Raw genomic sequence first — 25,767 nt, forward strand, 5'->3', positions numbered from 1 at the left:
TCTGAGTGACGATGTAGCTAATTTCTTTTGCTTCTTAAAAATTAGAAGGGAATTCTTGCGCTGAGATTCTGTACTAGTCATGGGATTAATGGCAAGCAAGGACAGTTGAAAGTGTTAGGTTACCATGCACCAAGTGCACAGATTAGGGAAGTAAAAGGGAGTTACTCACCTCATGCAGTAACGAGTGTTCTTCGAGATGTGTGTCCCCGTGGGTGCTCCACTCTAGGTGAAGGGTCACCCTGAGCCACAAATCGGAGCCTTGCAAAACAGTTTCCCCCGTTGAGCCGAGCATGCACAGGAGGCATCTCGAGCCTTTCCCGCCTCCTCCAGTGCGAGGCTCTACCCCCTCCCTTTCAGTTCCTCGTCTCCGCCCAAGTAACTAAGACTTTGAGCAGAGGGAGGAAGGGAGGGTAGTGGAGCACCCACGGGGACACACATCTCGAAGAACACTCGTTACTGCACGAGGTGAGTAACTCCCTTTTCTTCTTCGACTAGTGTCCCCGTGGGTGCTCCACTCTAGGTAACTACAAAGCAGTATTCAATATATGGCTGGAGTCAGTGTTTAGCAGTGGTGGAGAGCACCACTGTAGCAACTGCTGAGTCATCTTTAAGTTGTGGCAGGATAGCATAGTGTTTGGCAAATGTATGGTCTGAAGATCATGTTGCTGCCCGGTAAATGTCTCTTAAGGGCACATTGTTCAAGAAGGCTGTACAAGCACTGTAGCTCGAGTGGAATGTGCTTGTGGTGGGCATTGTAGTAGTTTATTGCCCAAAATGTGACACTGGATTATGCATGTCGATATCCACTTCGAGATTCGTTGTGATGATATGGGTGGTCCTTTGGATTGTTCGGCAATGGAGATAAAAAGATTTACGGATTTACGAAATGGTTTTGTTTTTTCCAGAAAGAAGGCTAGAGCCCTCCGAATGTCCAGAGTATGCAAAGCTGGCATCCTTCTGTGAAGTGTGTGGTCTTGGGAAAAAGGTAGGCAGTTCATTGACATGAAATTCTGTACAGACCTTCGGCAAGAATGTCGGGTGGGATCTAAGTATGACCCTGTCCTTCATGAAAACTATGTAAGGGGGTTCTGCCATTAATGCCCCAAGCTCACTCACCCTCCTGACCGAGGTGATAGCTAACAGAAAACAGACTTTCATAAAAAGAAAGGGGAGTGGTACGGTAGCCAGTGGTTCGAAAGGAGGTCTGGTGAGGTGGTCCAAAACAAGATTTAGGTCCCATAAGGAAGGTGGGACTTTGTATGGTGGGTACACATTGTGGAGTCCCTTAAGGAATCTCTTCGTGATAGGTGGTTGAATATGGAGAAGCCATCCACAGAGCTGTGGAATGCTGCAATGGCAGAGAGTAGACTCTTAAAGAAGATGCTGACAATTCTGATGTTTTAAGGTCTAGAATGTAGTCCAGGATGGTATTGAGCGGGGACGCACAGGGTTCTACTTCAGCCCGTTGGCACCAGTGAGAGAATCGCGTCCATTTCTGCAAGTAAGTTTTGCGAGTGGATTGTCTTCTACTATGGAGAAGCCATGCTTGAAGATGCAGGGTGTGGAGCTGTGGGTGCAGTATTCTGCCGTTTTCCTGAGATAGCAGTTCTGCTCTGTGTGGTAGCAGGTGGGTAGGCTGAACCGCTAGTCTGTAGAGGTATGGGTACCAAGTCTGGCAGGACCATGATGGAGCAATCAGGATGACTTAAGGCTTCGTTCTTGCAGATTCTGCGTAGGACTCTTGGGATGAGGGGTATGGGGGGAAGGCGTAGTATAGGGGGGCTGTCCATTTGATTAGGAAGGCATCCCCCAGAGAATGTTTGCCAAGGCGCGCCCGTGAGCAGAATTGGGGGCACTTGGTATTGTGGGTAGAAGCAAAGAGATCTATAGATGGCCATCCCCATTGGTGGAAAATTGAATTCGTGACCTCTGTGTGTAGTTCCCACTCATGGTCCAAAGTGAAGTTGCGACTGAGGGAATCCGCTCTGGTGTTGTTCACCCCGGGCAGGTAGGACTTGGTTGCGAATGCATGAGTTCCACAGGCAGATAGCTTCCGCGCAGAAGGAGTGGGAGTGGGCTCTGCCCTGTCTGTTTATGTAGAACATTGTGCAGATGTTGTCCGTTAGGATGCAGACTGTATGATTGGCGATGTCGGAGTGCACAGGCATTCCTTACTGCCCTTAACTCAAGGAGGTTGATGTGTAGTAGCGTCTATCTTGGGGACCACCTGCCCTGCACTTCGTGACCGTCCATACATGCCCCCCAGCTGAGCAGGGAAGCGTCCGTGGTAATCTGAATAGTGGGTTCGGTTTGTTGGAATGGAGCACCCACCAGGAGATTGTTCGGTATTGTCTACCATCATAGGATGTCAGAACGTTTGGTGGAATGGTAACCCTCTTGTTTCAAAGATGTCGTGACGGGATATAAACGGTTGCTAACCAGAGTTGAAAGCACTGAAAGTGTAGGTGAGCATGATGAACTACATATGTGGTGGAAGCCATGTGTCCTCTTAGTTGGAGACAGGTAAGTACCTGTAGTGGTGGGAGTTGTGAGCATCACACTATACTTTCTTGTATAGTTATGAAATGTTGTTGAGGCAGGTATGCTCGAGCTGTAATTTGAGTCCAGGCGTGCGCCAATAAACTCTATATCTTGAACTAGGTGCAACATTGATTTGTGTTTGTTGATTAGAAGGCTTAGACGATTGAGGAGGACTGTGGTCGTATTTATCATAGCGGTGGTTTCGTCCCATGATGACCCCTTTATCAGGCAGTCGTCTAGGTAGGGAAATATGATGACATTCTGTCGTCTGAGGTATGCGGCTACAACTGCTAGTACCTTCGAAAATACCCTTGGAGCTGATGAAAGACCGAAAGGGAGAACTTTGTACTGAAAGTGTTCTGAGCCGAGCGTAAAGAGTAGATAGTGTGGGCTGAGGTGGATGGTTACATGAAAGTAGGCATCTTGCAGGTCAAGGGCTGCGAACCAGTTCCCTTGATCTAGCGCAGGAATGATCGTTTTGAGCGTGACCATCTTAAAACGTTGTCTCTTGAGAAACTTGTTCAGTTTGCGGAGGTCTGATATAGGCCTCCAATCCCGTTTTTTTCTCGGTTAAGAAATATTTGGAGTAAAACCCTTTCTATGACTCCAATTGCGAGGAGTCGATCGATCTCTTGTTTTAGTAGGGTTTCGTGAGAGTGGTCCCTGAAGAGGGACGGGGTAAGGGAAAGGGTAGGTGGGATACAAGTAAAAGGGATGGTATTAGCCTACTCGAATTATCTCTAGAACCCAACGGTCCAATGTTATAGATTCCCATTGTGGGAGGAAAGGCCGTAAACGGTGGGTAAAAAGATGGCCATGTTGTGCTGGTGGCAGATCGTAGGGGAGGTCTTGCAGACCCTCGACCACATCTTCAAATCTGCTGCTTGGAGGATTGAGTAGTTGGTGGGTGGCCCTAGTTGGGGCGTCTTCTCTGAGATCATTGTCTTGGCCTGGTATCCTCGTAGGGTCTCTGTGGCCGATTGTATTGCCTGTATCAGTATCAGTTGTATGTGTTACATGGAGTGTACCGTCTTCATTTGTAAGGCGGCGTGTAAATGCCCAATATGCGAAGTGTGGTTTTTGAATTTTTTCTGTTATAGAGCATTTCCTCTGTAGTAGCTGCAAATCATTTTTGTTTGTTGAATGGCAAGTCTTCTACCTTGGAATGGAGTTCCTGAGTATCCCCAGGCAACTGTAGCCAAAAAGTTCTTCGCATCACTACCACCATGCTGTCACTCTGGCTGCGGTTTCAGCAACATCCATTGCAGTCTGAAGAGAGGTGTGAGCGATCATATGTCCTTCATGGACTATTGCTTTTAAGACAGATATTTTGGAGTTAGGGAGGTGTGGTATCAGTTCTCTTAATTTTGAATAATTGTCGAAATCATGATTTGCTAGTAGAGTGGAATAGTTTGATACTCTGAGTTGTTGGGTGGACGAAGAGTAAATTCTCTTGCCAAACAAGTCTAGTTTTTTGTGCTCTTTGTCCACGCTGCCCACCCTGTATTGCAGCAGCTTCGCTCGTTGTTATGCTGAGTCCACAACTAATGAGTTTGGTTGTGGATGTGTAAACAGAAAATCGTTATCTTTTGATGAATCATAGAATCATAGAGCTGGAAGAGACCTCAGAAGGTCATCAAGTCCAGCCCCCTGCTCTAGGCAGGACCAATCCCAACTAAATCAACCCGGCCAGGGCTTTGTCAAGCCGAGACTTAAACACCTCTAGGGATGGAGACTTGACTACTTCCCTAGGTAACCCATTCCTGTGCTTCACCACCCTCCTAGTGAAATAGTTTTTCCTAATATCCAACCTGGACCTCTCCCACCACAACTTGAGACCATTGCTCCTTGTTCTGCCATCTGTCACTACTGAGAACAGCCTGTCTCCATTCTCTTTGGAACCTCCCTTCCTTCAGGAAGTTGCAGGCTGCTACAAAATCTCCCCTCACTCTTTGCTTCTTCAGATTAAACAGACCCAACTCCCTCAGCCTCTCCTCATAGGTCATATGCTCCAGCCCCCTAATCATTTTGGTTGCCTTCCGCTGGACCCTCTCCAATGCGTCCACATCCTTTTTGTAGTGGGGGGCTCAGAACTAGACACAATACTCCAGATGTGGCCTCACCAAAGCCGAATAAAGGGGAATAATGACATCTCTGGATCTGCTGGCAATGTTCCTCTTAATGCAACCTATATACCATTAGCCTTCTTGGCTACAATGGCACACTATTGACTTATATCCAGCTTTTCATCCACTGTAACCCCCAGGTCCTTTTCTGCAGAACTACTACTTAACTGGTTGGCCCCCAGCTTGTAACTATACTTGGGATTCTTCCGTCCCAAGTGCACGACTCTGCACTTGTCCTTGTTGAACCTCATCAGATTTCTTGTGGCCCAATCCTCCAATTTGTCTAAGTCACTCTGGACCATATCCCTGCCCTCCAGCTTATCTACCTCTCCCCCTAGCTTAGTGTCATCCGCAAACTTGCTGAGGGTGCAATCCATCCCCTCATCCAGGTCATTAATAAAGATATTGAACAAAACCGGTCCTAGAACCGAACCTTGGGGCACTCTGCTCGAAAACTACCGCCATCCTGATATCGAGCTGTTGATCACTACCCGCTGGACCCGGCCCTCTAGCCATCTTTCTATCCACCTTACCGTCCATTTATCCAATCCACATTCCCTTAACTTGCTGGCAAGAATATTGTGGGAGACCGTATCAAAAGCCTTGCTAAAGTCAAGGTATATACATCCACTGACTTTCCCACGTCCACAGAGCCAGAAACAAAGTACTTCCTGTCATTTTTTTTGTTAGTTGGTTGAATGGATGCAGGTGTCTTCCACAACTCCTCCCAAGTTTCCATGATTGCCTCGTCTATTGGTAGGGCAATCTTGCTGTGTAATGTAGGGTGTAGGTTCTTTAGCAGTTGGTATTGTTTCTTTTGCACTTCTTGCAGGGAGGCGTGTTGGCTGGTCACTACTCTTTTAAATAATTCTTGAAACTGTTTAAGGTCATCAATCGCTACCGTGTCTGATGGTACAACTGTGTCATCTGGTTGCACACTGAGGTTATCAGAGTGTTTGATGTCAATTGAGTGGATATCAGATTCATTGTCCAAAATTCGTTCCTTCTCCTCCTCTGGATGTCTTGCAGGAGGTGGGGGCTGTGGCTGAGACAAGCTTCTTTGTGATGGCGTGGAGTGGACTGAGAACTGTCATCTGTATGGGTCCCAGTGATCCCAGGGCCCACACTGTGGTGGATAAGGCCAGTACGGGTGCCATGGACTTGGCTGTGGTCCAGCTCTGTAGTGGTAAGTGTGGGACCTCCTGGGTGATGAGTGCCGCGAGGAGTATATCATGTGCCGGTCACCATCGGGCAGGGGAGCATCCTGAAGAGACATTGGTGAAATAGACCTGGGAGGGGACTGCCTTGATGGAGACCTCCCTGGTGAGTAATCAGCAGAAGACAGGCATGGGAGCTGCTGCCTGCTGTGTATGAGATGGTTCCTGGGGCTGCTCTATTGCAGCCTCGTTTGGCTGTTTATCCGTGCCTGCTGCTGGTGTCAGTGCCGCATTTGGGTGGATGGCTGTAGCCAGTGCCGGCTTGGAGGTTTTTTTCTGGTGGGGTGCAGGTTTAAGTGGTACAGTGGCTCCCCTAAGAGATGTCTCTGTCCGATTCATGTGCTCCTCTGCACCTGTTGGCTTTCCACTAGCCCCTAGTTTAAAAATTGCTCTACAACCTTTTTAACTTTAAGTGACAGCTGATTGGTTCCATTTGATTTAGGTGGAGCCCATTCTTCCTGTAAAGTTTCCCCAGTTCCTAATAAATCTAAACCCCTTCTCCAGATTAGTCGTAACCCCTCCCAGCTTGGTATCATCTGCAAATGTAATAAGTGTACTTTCTATGCCAATATCTAAATCATTGATGAAGGTATTGAAGCGAGCCGGTCCCAAACCAGACCCCTGCGGAACCCCACTTGTTATACCTGTCCAGCAGGATTGTGAACCATTAATAACTACTGAGTATGATTATCCAACCGGTTATGCACCCACCTTATAGTAGCCCAATCTAAGTTGTATTTCCATAGTTTATTGATAAGAATATCATGCGAGACCATATCAAATGCCTTACTAAAGTCTAAGTATACCACATCCATGGCTTCTCCCTTATCCACAAGACTCGTTATCCTATCAAAGAAAGCTGTCAGATTGGTTTGACACGATTTGTTCTTTACAAACCCATGCTGGCCATCTTTTTCATGAAAGGCAGTACCTAAAACATTCATACTTGGGCAGTTAAAGTTACATATTTAAATACTTTTGTTATGGGCTTGACAAACCACGGCAAAAACTGCTCGCCAATCCCATACTGCGCATGCGCAAGACCCTCACTGTGAATATGCACTGCCAGGGAACGGGGCGCGCAGCTGAAATCTACTTGCCATGGGCAAGTAGATTCTATAGTTTGTCGAGCCCTGCATATGTTATCTGATTAACTTCAATGGGAGATGTGGTTGTTCAATGAGAGTAAACAATTTAGTCAATTTAATTTATGCACCTAAATCAGGACTTGGGTGCTTAATTTTAGGTTCCCTATTTTTAAATTTTAATCTAGATTTACCAAGTATGGCAATCTGAGTTACACAATTAATCAAAAGAGTTGGAATATTTTTTTAATCATGATCAGGGAGGTCAAGAGAAACCAAATAGACAAGGTTAGGCAAACAGGAGTAACAAGTTTCAGCCAGTAGAGAGATTTATTTTAAGTTATAGGTACCTTAAAAGTGATCTACAAAGGAAGTTTTTGGTTTATCTGTTTCTTGATGCACAAAGACCTGATACTTATCTTTTAAAGAATTTGGGGGGTTTGTTTTGTTGTCTTAGAAAAATTAGAAAAATCAAATCTAGTTTTGCCAAAGGAATTCTTACTGCTAGGGGTCCCAGAACATGTTACAGGCAGTCCCCGGGTTACATGGATCCGACTTACATCGGATCCCTACTTACAAACGGGGTGAGGCAACCCGGCACTAGCTGCGCCCCCCCCCCCCCCCAGCAGACCGCCGAGACGCACCGCGGTCCCGCCGCCTGCGTCCTCCGCGGCGAGAAAAGCCGCTCCGCGTCTCCCTGGTCTGCAGGACTGAGGGAAGTGAGGTGTGGGAAAATAAAACTGAGCTCTGGAGAAATGTTTGGCTAAAGCTTCCCCTACAATATGTACCAGTTCCAACTTACATACAAATTCAACTTAAGAACAAACCTACAGTCCCTATCTTGTACGTAACCCAGGGACTTCCTGTACTGTGATTGCTGACACCCAAATACAGCAATTCTGCACTTCTGAAAACTGACTACCCCTCCTTTGGGAAAATGAAACCCAACACAGGCCTTGCCAGCTCCACGCAGTATTCTCAAAAGCCATATGCATCTTAGCATGTGCATTTCCTACACCCCTTCAACTCGTCATCCACCCTCCCCCATGCATTCACACATATATGAAATGGTTCTTCAGGTTAGGCAGGAGTACTGACTCTTCAACAGAGACTTATTCCAAAAGGACAGTCATGGAGAAGGATACAGCTTTCTCACTTCCAGGGGAGGAATGAAGCATTCCAGGTTGCTAGACAACATGGTGAATAATGCACTCAAACTTTCCAACTAAAAAGGTAAACTTGCACTTGCTCAAAGTTGTAAAGGAATCAAGATTTGAGAACTAGCCAGCAATTCAATAATAATCTGACATGGTAATCCTTGTTTGAAGACGCTGGATGAATATATAATTAACCCATCACAAGCAGAATCCATAAAATGCAGAGGAATTTAACTCACATCACCCCCTCTACTTTTAGAAGAAAATTCAATCTCACCTTGTTCGTCTCTGACGACTGGCGTGATGTGGCTTGCCATCTATTGTACAATAATCCTGAGCCAATTTTGTCTTGTATAAGTTTTAGATTCCCTGAATATAATATTTGTTGTGCTCTGTGTTGCCAGTTCACAGTTCTCTCTATCATGTACCGTAACGCATCTCCCTCAGGAAGCCTCACACGGATACGCTGCAGGGAAGCCAGTAAAGGGAGGATTTTTTCTAAGGGTGGCTTTTCTGATCTATAGCAGTGAGGACAGAGCCAAACACGAGGTCTCTGCAAAACACTGGGCATTGAAACACAGCTGGTATGAAAGACCTCTCTGCAGAGTTCACATTGTATCATTGGTGCTGCTGGCTCTTTCTGGCAAAGGCAAACTTTCATCTCTACATCATCTTCATTAGACAGCACCTTCCCTTCATTTGCTGCTCTCAAAGAACGCAGAGCCTCCATCTCCTTTAAACGGGCTTCTCCGAGTGTGGCCATCTGCAAGGAAGTTAAAACAAATGCATTTAATTCCAGGATCAGCAGAAAGAGAATTCTGTCTCTAACTGTAGGCTAGTCACTGGAGTTCTTGGAGTGACTTCTGAATAGTCACTCTTGAGATGTGCCAATGATGCCGATTATACCTTCCAGTAATACGGTCAGGTGGAATACACACCAATTCCTCTTCCAAACCTGAAACAAAGCTTCACAAAAGACACATCCTTGAGTTCAGAGAGCACCTCTGTAGATGTGAAATAATATGGGAATCCTTTCTGGACGAAACTTGACTGAGCTTTTCCATGGTGGAAGGAGGTATCATAAGTCATGTTGCTCTGTCTCAGACCTTCATACCCTGGCAAAGGGAAGGTCACCTGGCTAGAAGTAGCTAGAGCAGAAATTGCCCTCACAAGCTTCTGAAAGGTAACCTCCCAAAACTAGCACCTCTTGGACTTTGCTAGGAATATGCAAAGCAACTCTGCATAAGTATGTGCTGGGTGAGGGAAGAGAGGGAAGACAAGGCTCAGTAGAGAAATGTTGCCCCAGTAGGCTGGAGTCTAAGTACTCTCAAATCACCAGTCCCAGGCTCAAAAGAGGACACACAGGTGAGATTGTATTCCTTTATCTTGGCAATAGCAATCTAAAAACACATAAAAACAAACTGGTGAAAAATAGCCAAACTAAGAACTTTCATTGCCACAGGCAGAACTGAAGAGAGAGGCAAGACTTAGCAACACCAAAGGACTCTTCAGAATTCTTCCTCTGGACAGTTGGGAGAGAAGCTGGACAGCAGAGAGACACAAGGGATTGAAGTGTGATAAGCCTGAAAGGAGCCGACATTTCAAAACTCAATACATACCGCAGAGGCAGTCTCCTTACTCTCACACAAAGCTCTTTCCAGATCACAAAGGCTCTCTAGCCTGGTCCCTCTCTTCTTTCCATTGGGCACAGGCTCTTTTAATTTCTTCTGTTTCCTTTTAAGACCCACTGTTCCAATATCACATCGGGGAGACAATATCTATGAAACAACCGAAGCACAACTGTCTGCAGCATTTTTCAATCCATTTATCCTAGCATAATGCACTGTCATATACTAACTAGACCATTTAGAACAGAGGTAACTAAACCTTTATTAATTAGGTTATTTTGGGAAGGAGGAGAGAATGAGAACCAGCAGACTGAATCACAAACGAAATGGAGAGACTGCATCCAAATTCATCTCTAATATGAAGCCAAGACCAATGGGATACTAGGGATGTTAAAATGTGGTTATTTGTGGAAACATGTAACCACTGAATTTTTCAGCAGTTACACATTTACATGCGTGGGGAAAGGCAGTATCAGAAACAGCAGTGCAGGGGGCAAATGACTTGGCAAGCCAGCTTCCCGCATGTACTAGTTCCTACCTGTATGGGGAGGGAGGCAGGCATCCATCTTGGCAGGAGCTGGTACAAATGTGGAGCTGGCTTGAAACCCAGCTTCCTGCATGTACCAGTTTCTGCCCCTTGCCCCCGTGTTCCTGCCTCTGTATCAGAGGCAGCAGCATGTGGGGGCAGGGGAAAGTTGGCTTGGCAGGAGGTGGTTTGCACAGGGAGCTGGCTTGAAACCCAACTCTGGACATGTACCGGCTCCCACTTGCCCCCCTCCTCCATGCTGCTGCCTCTGTGTTAGGCAGCAATGGAGGGGGAAGGGAGAGAGGCAGGAGTCTGCACGCAGCAGGAACCAACTCTCCACATGCACCAGCATAGCTGGCACCACCAGCTCGCCTCTCCCCCACCGCTACTGCCTTTGATACAGAGGCAGCTGTAGGCGGATGTCACCAAGAGGGTTAATCGATGACCCCAGGCTCATCTGTTAACCATGTACTTAGATACAAGTTCGCATCTCTAATGGACACTGCAGGCAGCTCCTGACCACACTATGAGACTAAGCCTTCTCTCGAGACACCTCCAGGTTATAAACTAGGTTCTGGAGAAATATTTAGCCCAAGTTTGGAATGGTTCCAGTTGCTATCACAATTTAGATGCATGTCCAGGCTAACGAGCAGTATCACAAGCTCCTCTCTGTTCAACTGTACCAAAGAATTTGATGTGGGAAGTTTGTCTTAGTCTTTGTTTTCAGTTTGCTTAAACAGTTAATGAAAATATAAAACAAGACACCTCCAGGCTGAAATGCAGCATGTAATAAACTAACAACATGCACAATGCTTCTAATGCCTTTTGCAACAACACATAACAAAATATAAATGATAATTTCAGTATGTTCTCACCTCTAGAAGAGAGTAAGGGGAGTTCTCTGTCAGAAACGTATTGGCTGCACACTTTTTCCAAGCTTGAACATCTGCCACTAAAGACTCTAGCCGTGGCAGGTAGTCCAAATGTACTGGGATAGATCGACCTCTTGTCACAAATTCCATAAGTGTGTCTAGAATGGGCACACGTCCTCCAACCTAATGATTAGAAAATAAGAGATGCTTGATTTGTACAAGAAAAATAAAAGACCTATGAATAAACTGGAGTAAGATTCTGTAAAACAGAATCTATCTTCTAGACACTTTATTCAGCTACTGAAAACTGTGTCTAGTTCTATTTATGATTTTGGCAGCAGTTAGTTATCTGGGTTCTTTAAATGCCCTGATAATTAAGTACATGTGCAAACTGAAAGCATTAAAAAAGGAGAATAACAAAATGACTCCAGGCCAAAAATGTTGCCCCAGCTAAAACCTCCCAGCGCCCATCTCTGGTGGAAAGCAAATTAATTGTATAGGGTGCCCTGAAGGTGACTCAAATCCAGTCAAATAGAACAGTAAATGAATGCTGCTTAGAAGGGAAACACAGCTTTCACCTGTTACTCTGCTTTAATAAGACATCTATAGATCAAGTGGCTTCATTAATTAGAGGCATTGCACCTTTTATTTATTTGAAAACAAAAGGTTACTCACTTTTTTAATCGTTGTTCACGATGTGTTGCTCACATCTATTCCATTTAGCTGTGCCCCTGCCACATGCATGATTGTTCAAAATCTTTTTACACTAGGGTTAGCTGTGGAGCCCCCCCGGAGCAGCACTGATGTAGCACTCTATGACCCGACCACCCCTCTATTCCTTCTTGCCAGCTATTCCAACAGGAAGAGGAAGGTGGGTATGGACAAAGAGTTACAAAAGGTAAGTGACCATTTTTATTACTTTGAATGCTTACTCATATCAATTCCATTCAAATTATTTACAAGCCTTACCCAGATGGAATGCTTGGCATCAACAAGTTGCCAACTGGGGTGCTGCCGTGCCAAATGTTGCATCCTGTCTTGACTGGTGCCTGACAGCATAGTTTCAGGAGAGGGTATGGACAGAAAACCATGTTGCTGCCCTGCAGATCTCCTGGAGAGGGAAATCTGCCAAAAGAGCAGTCGAGGAGACTTGAACCTACACTGAGTTCGCTGTGAGAGGCAGCAGAGGACGCTTGGCCATGTCATACCAAGAAGAAACGTGCTGTGATGACACAGATAAGCCCTTTCATTGACTCCATCACTGCCCCGAAGAACTGTGAAGACTTCCAAAAGGGCTTGGTGCAAATCACTGTAGAAAGTGAGGGGCCTTCTGACTTCAAGGGAGTGTGAGTCTTGCTCCTGAAAACTCTTATGAGGTTCTGGATGGAAGACCGGTAGGAAAATATCCTCATTGGTATGGAAGCTGGATGCTATCTTTGGGAGAAAGGCAAGGTGGGATCTGAGCTGGATCTTGTCTTTTTGAAATACAATGTATGGAGGTTCAGACATCAGGGCCTGGAGCTCTGAAACAAGCCAGGATATGCAGCAGAAAGGCCATCTTCCAGGAGAGATACAGGAGGGAGCAGTTGGCCAACAGCTTAAAGAGTGGTCACATCAGGACTGACAGGATCAAGTTGAGGTCCCACATTGGAAACATCACTAGTAGTAAGAAGGAACTGAGGAGTCAGCAGAGTCATCTCTCCAGGGAGCACCATAGCTGACCCAATGGGTAGCAGCTAAGGTAAAAAGCTTTCTGATTATCATGCAGGTGGTGTACACATATCTAAATGGAATTGATATGAAAAAGCACTCGAAGAATACGCAGAAATCTGACCACTTAGGATCTACAGGTTACAAGCACGTTAAATTTCAAGCAGACGTCAATTGACGAAAGATTGCATAGTAAAGACACTATGTTCTCTATATAAGAGCACAATATTTGTTGTACAGGTTGAACTTCTCTAGTCCAGCACCCTCGGGTCCAGACCGGTGCCAAACCAGAGAAGGTCAGTATTGTCTAGAAGCATTGCCAACACTTCCATTGCTTCCTGGGCCCTTAGAAGATGTTTAGGGGTAAGTTAGAGCTAAATAAGAGCACAGAACTCTGAAAACCAGAACTCATGCTGAGAACCAGGATACTGGTGGCTGTAAACAAATTTTATGGGATTGCGGGAAACTTGGCTATACCCATGATAAGTGGACATCTGGCTAACTAAAATAATTCCAGACCACATATGTTGCTGGACCAAAGTGTGCTGGACTAGAGAGGTTCAACCTGTAAGTGAATTCAATCAAATACATTTTTAAAAATGGGCAAGTTGAGTGCTGCCACACAACAGGACTTTCCACACATTTAAGAATATGAAGGGACATCAAAATGCCTAACTTTCCCTAACAGGAAATGGTCAGTTAAGGTCTCCCCACATGAGAGCTCCAAAAGTTTTATGTTATAAGAATAGACAAACCACAGACTTACAAAACCCAGGAAAAACAGAATTTCTTCATAGATAAGGTTGCAACCAAGTTTCTGTTAAGTACATTTTGCAGCCTTGTTAAAATCCCTAAGAAACCTATACTGTACTGAAAATGAGTGGTGAGGTCAGGGTTAAGAAAATCTGAAGTCATCAGAAAAAGAAGTTCCTAACACAAAACATACTAAAAATTTAGTTATTTTGAACAATTGCTAAAGGCCTCTATGACTTTTTTTGCACATGCATACCACTTGCACCATCCTACCACCAAGTTCTAGCATATGGTGCCAAGAAAGTGGTCCATAATTTATAATCATTAAAAGTGGAATGAAGCATCATTCTTATTTTGCTAACAAAATACCACAAAATTCAAAGGTGTATTTGGTCAGGAATCTGAAGTAGTCAACAGTCTGTTATTCCAGTCTGTAATTCTAAAACACGAGTTTTAATCACATTTTATTTCACTCATAAGATGTTTTCAGTATCATGTACTAAGATCAGCAAGGGGTATTCAGTGCTGTAAGTTTCATGTGCTTCCAATATCTGTTTTTATCCTATATGCAAAAGAATATTAGAAATATTTTTTTGGTTTCCTGCATCCTGGATTACTACTTGATCAGATTTGATCAAATTTTCCCCCAACTCAAGCTCTCCTTCCAAGTTTCAAGCTAATGTGACTTTAGATGTAAAATTATATGGACAATGCAAAATTTGGCACTTAGAAGTTTTGCCATAATTTTAATTATGAAATCTAGCTACTGGGTATATATCAAGCCGTCATTACTGTAAATAGAGCTTCTCACAATTGTTAATATAATTATCCTGGCCCTCCCAACCCACACAACACCTTTTGAGGTTGTTTTTTTCCCAAAAGAACTGCATCTAGACTGTGGTTTCACTTTCGAAATACCCTTTTTTGAAACAGTGATCAGACGCGAATATGCAAATGAAGTGCAGGATATTTAAATACGCACTTCATTTTCCCTTTTGATTAGGCTCATTTGCATCCCTCTTTCAACAGAGGGATGTAGTCTGGAGACAGCCTAAGAAACTAAGGCTGAAATATTCAAAGGGAGCTAAGAAAGAGGCTCATCAACTCCCACAGGAAGTCAAGAGGATTTGGGCATCTAGATCTCTTATGCCCTTACAAAAAGTTGCCTTAGAAACCAGAAGGCGATCTCAAACCTATAATTTAATGGGCTAGCATTCCTGCTGTCTGCATTCCACTGCTTGTAGACCTTTACTCCTACTTGGCAGGGCTTTGTCATGGGTAAGGCTGCAAGTCTCAGAGGTCACCTCCATGACTTCTGCACAGGCTGGTGCACCTCACCTAGGGCTCACCTGAGCAACTCAGGCACCCCTGGGTCAGCCACATCAACCACTGTTGGGGAAGTCTCTGGCCACTGTACCCCCTCCCCCAGCACTAGGAGGAAATTGGGGCATGGGAGGAGGTGAAGGCTCTTGGAAACACTTATCTCAAGGGGCTTTCCCCAGAAGTAGCTTTGTATACTGCTCATAGGCACTGCCCCTGCAGATGTCACCATCCAGGATCATGGCTAATGGGAGCTACCGAGCAAGCACTTGGGGTGCTGTACACAGGGCCCCCCTAGCCACAGCTCTGCCTAGGAGATGAAGGAAAGTTCGCTGGGCAGAATCACATAATGATCCTGCCAGCCCTCCTAAAGACACACCTCCGTAGCACTGGCAGGGATCCTGTGCTGCATCCTTCCAAGCACCCAGAGTGCACCCTGCCACAGAGAATCTACCCACAGTGCTCCGGCTGCCTCCTGCACCACAGCACTCAAGACTGAGTCAGGGGTATATAGTACATATCATAAACAGGTCATGGGCAGCCCCTGACCTGTCCGTAACTTTTACTAAAAATACTCTTGACTAAAACAGTCTTAATCATTGATTCTGCGTGACTCTTCATGCTTGCAATCAGAGGCCATAGTGGGGAAATCCAACTCTGTTTGGTGCACCGACGGTAAGGCCTATATGTCCTTCTGGGCTCTAATTGGTTGGTTGGATGTGGAACATTCCTGCTCAGTATTATCTCCAAAAGCATTAGAACAATTTAGCAAGGGTTGTGGAGGATTATCCATCACTGGCAATTTTTAAATCAAAATTGGATTTTTTTTTCCCTACAGGATATGCTCTAATTCAAACAAGAAATAATTCAGGGACGTTCTATGGCTTGTGTCATGTAGAAGGTTAGATGAGATTATCAGAATGGTCCTTTTAGACCACGCAATCTAGGTGTATGCCAGCTGTTTGACACCAAAATGAGGGACCACTCAATACAAACTGTGCAGATATAGGATTCCCCCTCTCTTTTCCAACAAGATTCATACCAAGAATGAATGCAGCTGAATATCCACTTTAAAAGTCCTTCATTGGAGACTACAGCCTCTTTTGATCTATCTTCCAGGGCTCTCCTGACAATAAAGGTGTGCAGCAGTGCCTCTTCTATCTAGATGAAGTGTATGGTGGTAGACTGCCAGGTGAACAGATTGATCCCATGCTCTCATCGCAGAGCCAAGCAACATTTAGAGGATTCCTGACAGGTATTTGTCTGAATCACTCTTAAAAATCTCCAATGATGGAGAATCCATCCTCCCAAGGCAATTTATTCCTGTGTTTAACCACCCTGACAGGAAGTTTTTCCTAACGTCCAACCTAAACCTCCCATGGTGCAATTTAAGCAAATTCATGCTGACAGCAACGTATCATCTAGCTGTTTGCAAACTGATTGCTTAATTATTTGCTCCATTATCTTTCTGTATACAGAAGTTCCCTTTTTATAGTGGGGTACTATATTTGCTCCTTTTCCCACATTCTTGAATGTCTCCTGCCTTCTATGACTTTTCAAAGATAATTGCTAATAACTCAGATATATCCTCAGATTGAATATTAAAGGATGGATTTCATCAGGCCAACATGATGTCGGGGAAGGATGTGAAAACAATATTCCTGTGTACACACTGTGGTGGTCTTTCCACCAATTGAGGGAATGTTTAATGCAGATGGGTATAGAAAAAAGCATGTTTAAACTGTGTCTGTTAAGTGAATAAACAGTTGTGACAAACCCATGTAACAATGCATTCCGAGTCTTACATGGTCTGTGACTACAGATTCTGGATGCCATGTGCCCCACCAACTGAACACAGTTCTGGACCAGAATCTTTGGGCAGAGATTGGGTGTATTCACTATGTTGGAGGGGCCATAAGCTTGTGCTAAGAAAGGTAGACTTTTTCTGTTACTAGATCGAGATGAACACCAACGAAGTATACATTTTCCAAAGACATCAAATTGGATTTTTTAATGTTTAGCTGCAGGTCCAATTTAATGAAGATATGCATAGCTTCAAGTTTCCCATGACATCAGTTCCAAGGAATGAGTTTTCAGCAAGCATTTGTCCAGGTAAGGAAACACTCAAAAGCTTTTCCTGAGAAGCTGAGACATGACTATCAAAACAAACACTCAGGGCAGATGAAAGGGCAAAGGGAAGCACTCCGTACAGAAAGTAGTCCTTGCCAACAATGAAATGTAGAAATTATTGGCGAAATGAGTATATGACAACATGTATCCTGAAGGTCGAGGGCTGAAAATCATTCCCCCCTTCGTGTAGCAACAGAATTATCACTAAAGTGTCACCATTTTGAATTTTTGTGCCTTTATGTAGTTGTTGAATAGCCTCTAATCTAAGATGGATCTCTAATCTCCACTCTGTTTTGGTACCAGGAAAGGTATAAAATAAAACCAGTTTCCTCTGGATGCACTGAGATTTGGTTCTATAGTTCCCATGTATAAGAGAGTCTATTTCTTGATGAAGCAAATTCTCCACAGGAAAGAAGAGTTTCTTGATGGAAATATAGTAAACTGGATGGCATACCCTATGGAGTTGATTTCCAAAGCCCACCTGTCTGTTGTGATAGACTCCCAAGCCTGCCTGAAGTAGTAAAGGTAGTCACTGAAGGAAGGCAGGTGAACCGGTGTAGCTTATAACGATGAAGATGGTATTTTAGGCCCTTGAGCAGCCCATCAAAATTGCTGCTTAGGGATGGGAGGGTGCAAGGTGGAAGACTAAATCAGTTTCATGTCAGTCTGCTTTTCCTAGGGAAGGCGAGACCAGGAGAAATTATGACTGGTCTTTTAAGATGTTTTCCTTGCTACTGCTAATAGGGAACAGCTCCTCCTTTTAATCCATTTAATAAGTCAGGTAAATTTTATAATCAAATCGTCATGCAGTATGAAGTCAAATGCCTTAAGAAGTCCAAGTCCATTACATCAATACTACTACCTTATTAACCGAACTTGTAATCAGAGACTGTAATTGATCTTGATCAGTAAGTACCTGAAAAGGTTAAAGATTTACGATAACAGAGGACTCTTTAATTTAGTAAAAGACCTAGTAAGATCCAATGGTTGGAATCAAAACTAGACAAATTCAGACTAAAAATAAGGCATAGATTTTTAACAGTGATGCTACGTAACCACTGGAGCATTGTGGTAAGTTCCCCATCACTTTAAGTCTTTAGAGCTAGAGTGGATGTTCTTCTAAGATTTGCTCTAAATCCACCAGAATTGTGGGTCTCGTGCAGCAAAATGTGGTGAGGTTCTGTGATTTCAGTTATGTAGGAGGTCATAAAGGTCCCTTATGGACTTTAATTGTTCCAATGCCAGGCAGATTTGAAAATGTAAAGAGACTATTTTCTCTAATCTCAGTTGATTTTAAATGAGAGTAGATATTCTGGAGCAAAAGTTGGCAGTTGAAGTCATGGCAATATTGTGTACTGCAACACTGTGGTTCAGAACAAATGTTTCTCTTGTATGAAGCAATTTTTGCCTATTATGATAAATTATGATACAGTAGGCTACCAGCTAAGGCAAAAAGCCCAAGATGGTGGTCTATCAGAACACTGAATACTTTAAATTGTTTTGGAAATCTCATTATCTAGTATTCTGCAATTCAACTCATAATCAATTCCTTTAAATACAAGACAACATATAAAGAAATGAAAGCCAACAAGTATTCACAAAAAACCCACCGATGTAAAACATTACTTCTTGTAGAACAGAAGCTTCGGCCAATTTCTGTCATGACTCCAACAGTTAATCAAAGTAAAATGTACAAGAGGAAAGCCATTCATCCACCATTTCTACACTAGAGACATTTACAAAAAATGCTCCAGTGCAGGCAAGACTCTTGAAAGCCAAACACATTTCTACAATTGGATCCATCAGACTTGCTTTCAGAATGCTTGTGACAGGGCGGCTGCCCTGCAATGGCCCTTTAAGAGCAAAACCCCAGCCCAGAGTAAGGGCTGAGAGTGAAGTCCCAGCTGAGGCAGCTCTACCAATGAGAGCCCTGCTGGGGACTATATAAAGAGGAACTGACTGCTACTGGGGGGAGAGAGGGCAGTAGGGACCGGATTGCCAGGAAAGCAGGAGGCTTTCTAAGAGGTAGAGCAATGGTGGGGGAAGAAAGGCAGGGCTGGAAGAAGCTCTGGCTAAGCAAGCTCCCAGGTTGCAGGGTCTGGAGCAAGGCCCGAGGCTACTAAGGTGGTAGAGAGGCAGCCCTGGTAGGTAGGGACAGCAGGTCCACACCACTTTGCCAGTGATTAGTGTCCATTACAGTCTGCAATTTGCCCCTGAAGCAGGGGCTAGATGAAGACTGGCAGGGGGTCACTGATGCACAGTGGGTACAGGCGCACTGGGTGTTCCCTGGGGGAAGTGGGGGCCCCTGGGGAGAGGAGGACCCAGGAGGGCAGTGCCTAGAAGAGGATGCCAGAGTCAAAGGGAACAGGGGAGACACCCCCTTGAAGGCGGTGTCCAGCAAAACAACTAGCGAATTTCCAAAGCAGCCAGTTGGAGGCACCCTATAGATGAGTTGGCCCTGTGACAATGCTTAATAAATGTCCAGTCACAGAAGCCTTCTCTATACAAATAGGAATACTGAGTGTGTTAGAAACAGGCAAAGGACGGTAACATTTAACACAAATGGAGTTTTTCTAACCTCATTTTTTATCTAACATGATCAGCTGTTCACAGTAATTCCAAAGTTAGTTCATGTTAGAATTCTGATGTCACTTGTCATATAACACATTATATAATTAGAACTAGGATGTTATCTTAAAAGTGACAGAGCTACTTAGAAAAAAACCCGACAGATACCATATAAATATGCTGTATTAAATAGTCATCAGGCAATCTCTGAAAATAATAGGCAAACCCTAACATTAAAATAATGCCTAGAGTAGAAATAAAATAGTCTTAGCAAGGTAGCTTTTACCAGCAAGGCTTTTTTGTGATACAAGAGTGTTCTAGCAGTGGTAAAGCAGTGTTAAAATATAGCGTCATAACTGTTAACTGGTGGCATTAAGGAATGTTTTGCACTATTTATCTACCAACAGATCATCCCATAAATGCATTGCAGTAAGTCAATTCCAGATTCAAGTAATATACATAAACAGGGCTTGACGAACAGCAGCGAGAACCGCTCGCCAGCCCCATACAGTGCATGTGCAAGAGCCGCATTGCGCATGCGTGCACTGCAAATTAATGGGGCACGCGGCTGAAATCTACTCGCCACAGGACAGTAGATTGTATTATTTGTCGAGCCCTGTACATAAGGTCCACAAAACTGTCTGAGATGAGTAAAAACTAAAGCATTCATCAATCCATAATTCCACCAGCTCTATTTTAAGGCAATAACTGTTACAAAGCCAGCATACTTAATTTGAAAGACTGAAATACATACTTCTAGCATATGCAAAAGTCAGTGAAGTGACACATTGACATAAGTCTATGAATAACCTCAATTAAAAAACATTTTACCTACCTGCAGAGCCTCCACTTCCTGTAACCAATCTTTGGCCTTCTGTACAGCATCTTTCAGAGCAATGCCATTTGGGAGATAGGCAGGAATCTCCTCTATTTCCTTGACTGCTGCCACAAGACTGCTTAATGACTGTCGTGGTCTATGTAAATGATACATACAAGCCTACTCAAATAGTGATACAAAGTAGTGCATTTTAGCTACGATAGTCAAAGGCTGGTGAGAAATTTCAAACCACAAAACAAATACTGAACTGAATTAGGAAAGAATACGACACACACAATTCTAAGAATAAGACTACAGTACATTCTTATTACTAATAAATTATGCTGTTCCAACACTACAGTTCAATATATGTGTCAGTAATCTGACTAGGATTTTAATAATGATAATATATGGCACAATACCTTACTATTGGCTATCAAGCAAGACATTATTGCAATGACATTTGGGAGTGCTAACATTTTGCTGGTATTTTTGTAATAGTTAACAAAATAGCTAATACAAAACACAATGTAAGAAAAGGACTATTTCTCAATCCTCCCCCTAAATCCATGTTCCCCACCCAAATATTACATACTAATAAGTAAAAACAGGCAATTGCACTTATTCTTCTCATTTAAAAAATAAAGCTTTTTCATGCCTGAAACAAGCAATATGGATCTCAGTCTAGTGAAAGCGGTAAAAGACCACTAGCCAGAGAGTCAAATGCAAGTAAGAGATGAAAGACTCAAAATTACTCAGAGTACTGTAAATTAATTTCTGTCCCAGAGTTGGCTCTTATTTTTTTATTTTTTATTTTTTTTAAAGAACTGAGCAGAGATAGTAGTTCAGTACACCCACTAAACTTGAGAGATGCATCAGGTTTTTGCGCAAAAACACCCATTTTTGAGCAAAAACCTTGTAATGTAGACATAGCTGCTATGTCTTTCTTCATATTAATTCTCCTATACTGAAGGTGACATGCCCAGCAGCATCTTTTTGAGACTGCTAAGAGGTATTTCATCTCAATTCCTCCTCTCCATTTTTAGGCATTACTGCATGGAAGAGTTTAATTGTATATATCAGTGTTTCTTACACACCAAACCATTTTTTTTATGGGGAACACCAAGAATTTTTGTTGAGCAAATTTTTGTTGTTTAAGGACGGCCATTTGAACTCTGTTCTCTCCGCGTATGGTGACCATATTTTCTGAAGAAGAAGTTACTCACCTTTGTGCAGTAACTATTTTTCTTTGAGATGTGTCCCCATGGGTGCTCCACTCATGGTGTTGGACCCGTCCCAGCGCCATGGATCAGAGACTTGCATAGCCATGCTCTGCCAGACCGCATATGTGCGAGCAGCAGCTCGCACCTATTGCCTTTGATCTGTTGCGCGCGGTCCGGCCCCACTCAGTTCCTCCATCCGCCCGAGTTTCTGAAACGATAAAAAGTCAATTCCTAAGTGGGGAGCAGGGCGGGTCGTGGAGTACTCACGGGGACACATCTCGAAGAACAATCGTTACTGCACGAAAGTGAACAACTTCTTCTTCGAGTGGTCCCCGTGGGTGCTCCACTTGTGGTGACTTAGGAGCAGTACCCCAGCAAGAAATGCAGTTCGGAATTATGGTTTCTTAACAGAGGGAAGTACTGATGTTGCCACCGATGAGTCTGAAGCCCAGTGATGCAGAATTGTATAATGTCTCATGAAAGTTTCATTGGAGGACCACGTTGCTGCACGGCAAATATCCCAAAACGGTACACCTCTTAAAAAAGCTGTAGACTACTGCTCTCGTGGAGTGGGCTTTAGGTTGAGCCAAGAGTGGTTTATTACATAAAGAATAGCAAGTCACTATTAAATTTGCAATGCGTTGGGATGAGAGTGGTTGCCCCTTGGACTCGGCCGCCAGTGACACAATGAGACAGTCCATCCTGCAGAAATCCTGTGTTCTGTCAATATAAAAGGCTAGTGCCCTACAGACATCCAGAGTATGCAGTATGGCCTCACTTGATGAAGTATGCGGTTTGGGGCAGAAACAGGGAAGCACAATGGGCTCATTGATATGAAAGTCCGAGCATATTTTAGGAAAGAACGCCGGGTGAGATCTTAAGGTGACCAAATCTTTTGTAAATATGGTATAAGGCAGTGATGACATGAGGGCTGCAAGCTCGCTCACTCTATGTGCCGAAGTCAACGCTAGTAAAAAGAGAGATTTAATTGTAAGCAGGTGCAGAGAAGCTGTAGCCATCGGTTCGAATGGTGGGTGCGTCAATGTCTCTAGCACCATATCGAGATTCCAGGAAGGTGGTGGAGGCCTTCATGGTGGGTGGAGATTCGTAAGACCCCTCAGGAACCATTTTGTTATGGGGTGCGAGAACAGGGAAACTCCATCTATCATGTGACGAAAGGCTGTAATCACTGCCCGGTGTACTCATAAGGAGGCTATAGATAAATCCCCTTGTTGCAGGTGTAATATATAGTCGAGTATTTTATGCAACGGTGAAAAATTGTGATCAATATCATTTTTGACACACCAGGCCTCAAACCTAGTCCACTTCGCAGAGTATGCAGCCTGTGTGGAGCTCTTTCTGCTAGACATTAGTGCATGCTTAACTGGGTCGGAGCAGGAGTTCTCAAATGTCATGAACCACTTAGCATCCAAGCTGTCAAATGTAAGATTTCGGGTCTTGGGTGCCAAAGGGAGACATTCCATTGCGTTAGCAGGTTTGGGAAAATGGGAAGACGGTATGGGGTTTTGATCAACAGCTGATGAAGTATCGAATACCATGGTTGGCGAGCCCACACTGGTGCTATGAGGATCACATGAGCCGCATCCATGGTGATTTTCTCTATAATCTTGGGTATGAGTACCGTTTTTCTGGAATGGCATTTCAATACTGTGGCACCTTTGATCTATGTTGCATTGCATCGACCACCAATGAATTAGGTTGAGGGTGGTTAAACAGAAAGTACAAACCCTTGGAAGGGACAAAATACTTCCTATCCGCTTTTTTTTTTTTTTTTTAACTCGTTGGGGGAGCGGATACTGGAGTCTGCCAAATTTCCTCCGCAACCTCCATGATCGCCTCATCAATGGGAAGTGCAATTCTATTGAATTGCTTCAGGCGTAGATTTTCTAAGAGACGGTGTTGTTTCGTAGCAACATCCTCTAACCTCACCTCTTGACTCTCTGCAACGTGTTTGAACAAATCCTGAAATTGTTTCAGGTTATCTGCTGAGGAGACATCAGCTGGGATCACCGCCTCATCCAGAGATGATGATGAGTGGTCAATTGGTGAAGGACCCTGCTGAGGATCCTCTGGGTCCGACAGCTGACCCTCTTGGGGCTCAGAATGTTCCAACTGAATTGTTGGACTCTTCAGAGGAGGAGGTGATGACTGATTGCGTTGAGGCACTGGAGGTAAGTGAGAATCGGTAGATGAACAGCAGCATGTCTCTCTCTTGTAGCATTGGGAGATCCGGTAATGATGAATAGGGTCATAGTATCCCCTGTGGTAATGACTGTAGTACCGCTCTGAGTGTGCTGGTAAAGAATGCCTGGAAGAGAACACACTGCTATATCTTGTATAGTAGTGCCGTTTCAGTGACCAGATGGGCGACCGTGTATAATGTAGTGAGTGTCTTGGAGATGAGGACCCTGAAAGAGAGCCTCCTCTCCCTATATCTTGGCTCTCTGTAGCAGGAATAGCTATTAGAAGAAGCTGGGCTGCCTGCCCTATTGTAATGCTGATGATGTGCTGGCAGGGAAGGGGATGGCACAGGTGAGAAAGCCAGGGAATTAAGCCCTGGATGCTCCATTGTCTGTTCGTAGGCTTCCCCCCGTGCTGCTGTGTTACTAGCCTGAAGTGGTGCCGGGTTATGTGATGCTAAAGGAGCTTGCTCCGGTGCTGACAAGCTCCCTTGTTGAATCAAAGCTGCCGGTGCCGGAGGCATCGCAGCTGCTCTTGATGCCGCTGCCGGCACCGCCGGCTTCACAGCTGTTCCCGCTGCCGGCACCGCAGGTTTCACAGCTGTTCCCGCTGCCGGTGCTGAAGGCCCTGGTGCCAGCGGTGCGGCTGTCAGTTTACATGGCTCTGAGGGAGCCGGTGCAGATTGTGCTCTCGGTGCCAGCTGTGGCGGTATTTTTCCGTTTGTGTCCGGCAGCTGCTGCGATCCCACTCTAGCTGCTCCTGACACGCCCAAGCCCCATTTTAAGCCCCGTCCGGTACTAAACGTCGTAGGCAGAGACCAGGCTGAGGATTTTTTCAGGCAGACATCTCACTACCCACAATGGGGCACTTGTGCCTCACAGAGGTAGATGGCTCAGCAGGCTGCAACACCTTATCTATAGACAGCATCTTCAAGCGCCTGTCTCGATCCTTGCGGGCTCTGGCTGTCAGTTTACAGCAATGCTGACAGCTCCGAGGTATATGTACCTCTCCCAAACAGCCGATGCAGTCCTCATGCCCATCTGACACCGGCATGGGCTCTCTGCAGACTGCACATTTCTTAAAGCCCAGAGACCCAGGCATCTCTCACAGGGAGAGTTCCCCCGCTGTGAGAAAAACAGGGTTTTTTTTGTTTGAAAGAACACTGAACCAGAACAGAAGCTGTGAAGGGTAAAAGAAACTTGGTTTGGTAAACTAATATACAGATCTGAGGAAAGGAGAACTCTGAGGGAGAGACTGAAGCTCCATCCGTGACCGAGGGCGGCTGGAAGGAACTGAGCGGGGCCAGACCCAAAGACAGATCAAAGACAACTGGCGTGAGCTGCTGCTCGCACATGCGCGGTCCGGCAGAGCACGGCTGTGCAAGTCTCCGATCCATGGCGGCGGGATGAGCCTGACACCATGAGCGGAGCACCCACGGGGACCACTCGAAGAACCACCAAAATTAGGGACACATTATCTACACCACAAATCTCTATTTACTATGCCCCTGACTCTTGGGGTCAAGATGGACACATGACCAGAAGTAAAAGTAACCCCCCTCTAAGAACTTTTCCCATCATCCTCGTATCCATAGGGGATGAGTTTGGTCCCCACCGAACCCTCTCTCCTCTGGTGTCTGCCCTTCTGCTTCAGCCCCAGAATCCCCCGACACCTGCACTTTCCCTTACTCCTGTAACCCTCCTGGTGCTTCCTCCTTCCCTCACTGCCCTGCCCCCTTTCTCTCTTTCTCCTTGATGCCCATCCCCTCACCACCCACTGTCCCAGTTCCTCTTATGCCCCTCTGTGCCCTCACACGACTTACTCCATCCCAGCCCTTCTCATGCCTATCCCTCCTTTCAACTCTTCTCCCAGCACCTCCCTCCTCTTGCTTC

The 25,767-nt window shown here is 44.8% G+C and overlaps 1 protein-coding gene across 7 annotated transcripts in view; it reads right to left on the reverse strand.

Moving 5' to 3' along the window:
• Positions 1 to 25,767, reverse strand: part of KDM5B (lysine demethylase 5B) — a 145,550-nt gene that overhangs the window by 11,234 nt on the left and 108,549 nt on the right. For all 7 annotated transcript variants that reach the window (XM_075909916.1, XM_075909915.1, XM_075909913.1 and 4 more), the window contains 4 exons: positions 20,469 to 20,607; positions 11,156 to 11,335; positions 9,746 to 9,904; positions 8,404 to 8,889 (listed from right to left, as the gene is read on the reverse strand). In XM_075909916.1, the coding sequence (XP_075766031.1) occupies positions 8,404 to 8,889; positions 9,746 to 9,904; positions 11,156 to 11,335; positions 20,469 to 20,607 (964 nt within the window). The remainder of the gene's footprint in view (positions 1 to 8,403; positions 8,890 to 9,745; positions 9,905 to 11,155; positions 11,336 to 20,468; positions 20,608 to 25,767) is intronic.

Source organism: Pelodiscus sinensis, chromosome 27 (assembly GCF_049634645.1).
Source record: "Pelodiscus sinensis isolate JC-2024 chromosome 27, ASM4963464v1, whole genome shotgun sequence".
NCBI lineage: Eukaryota > Metazoa > Chordata > Testudines > Trionychidae > Pelodiscus > Pelodiscus sinensis.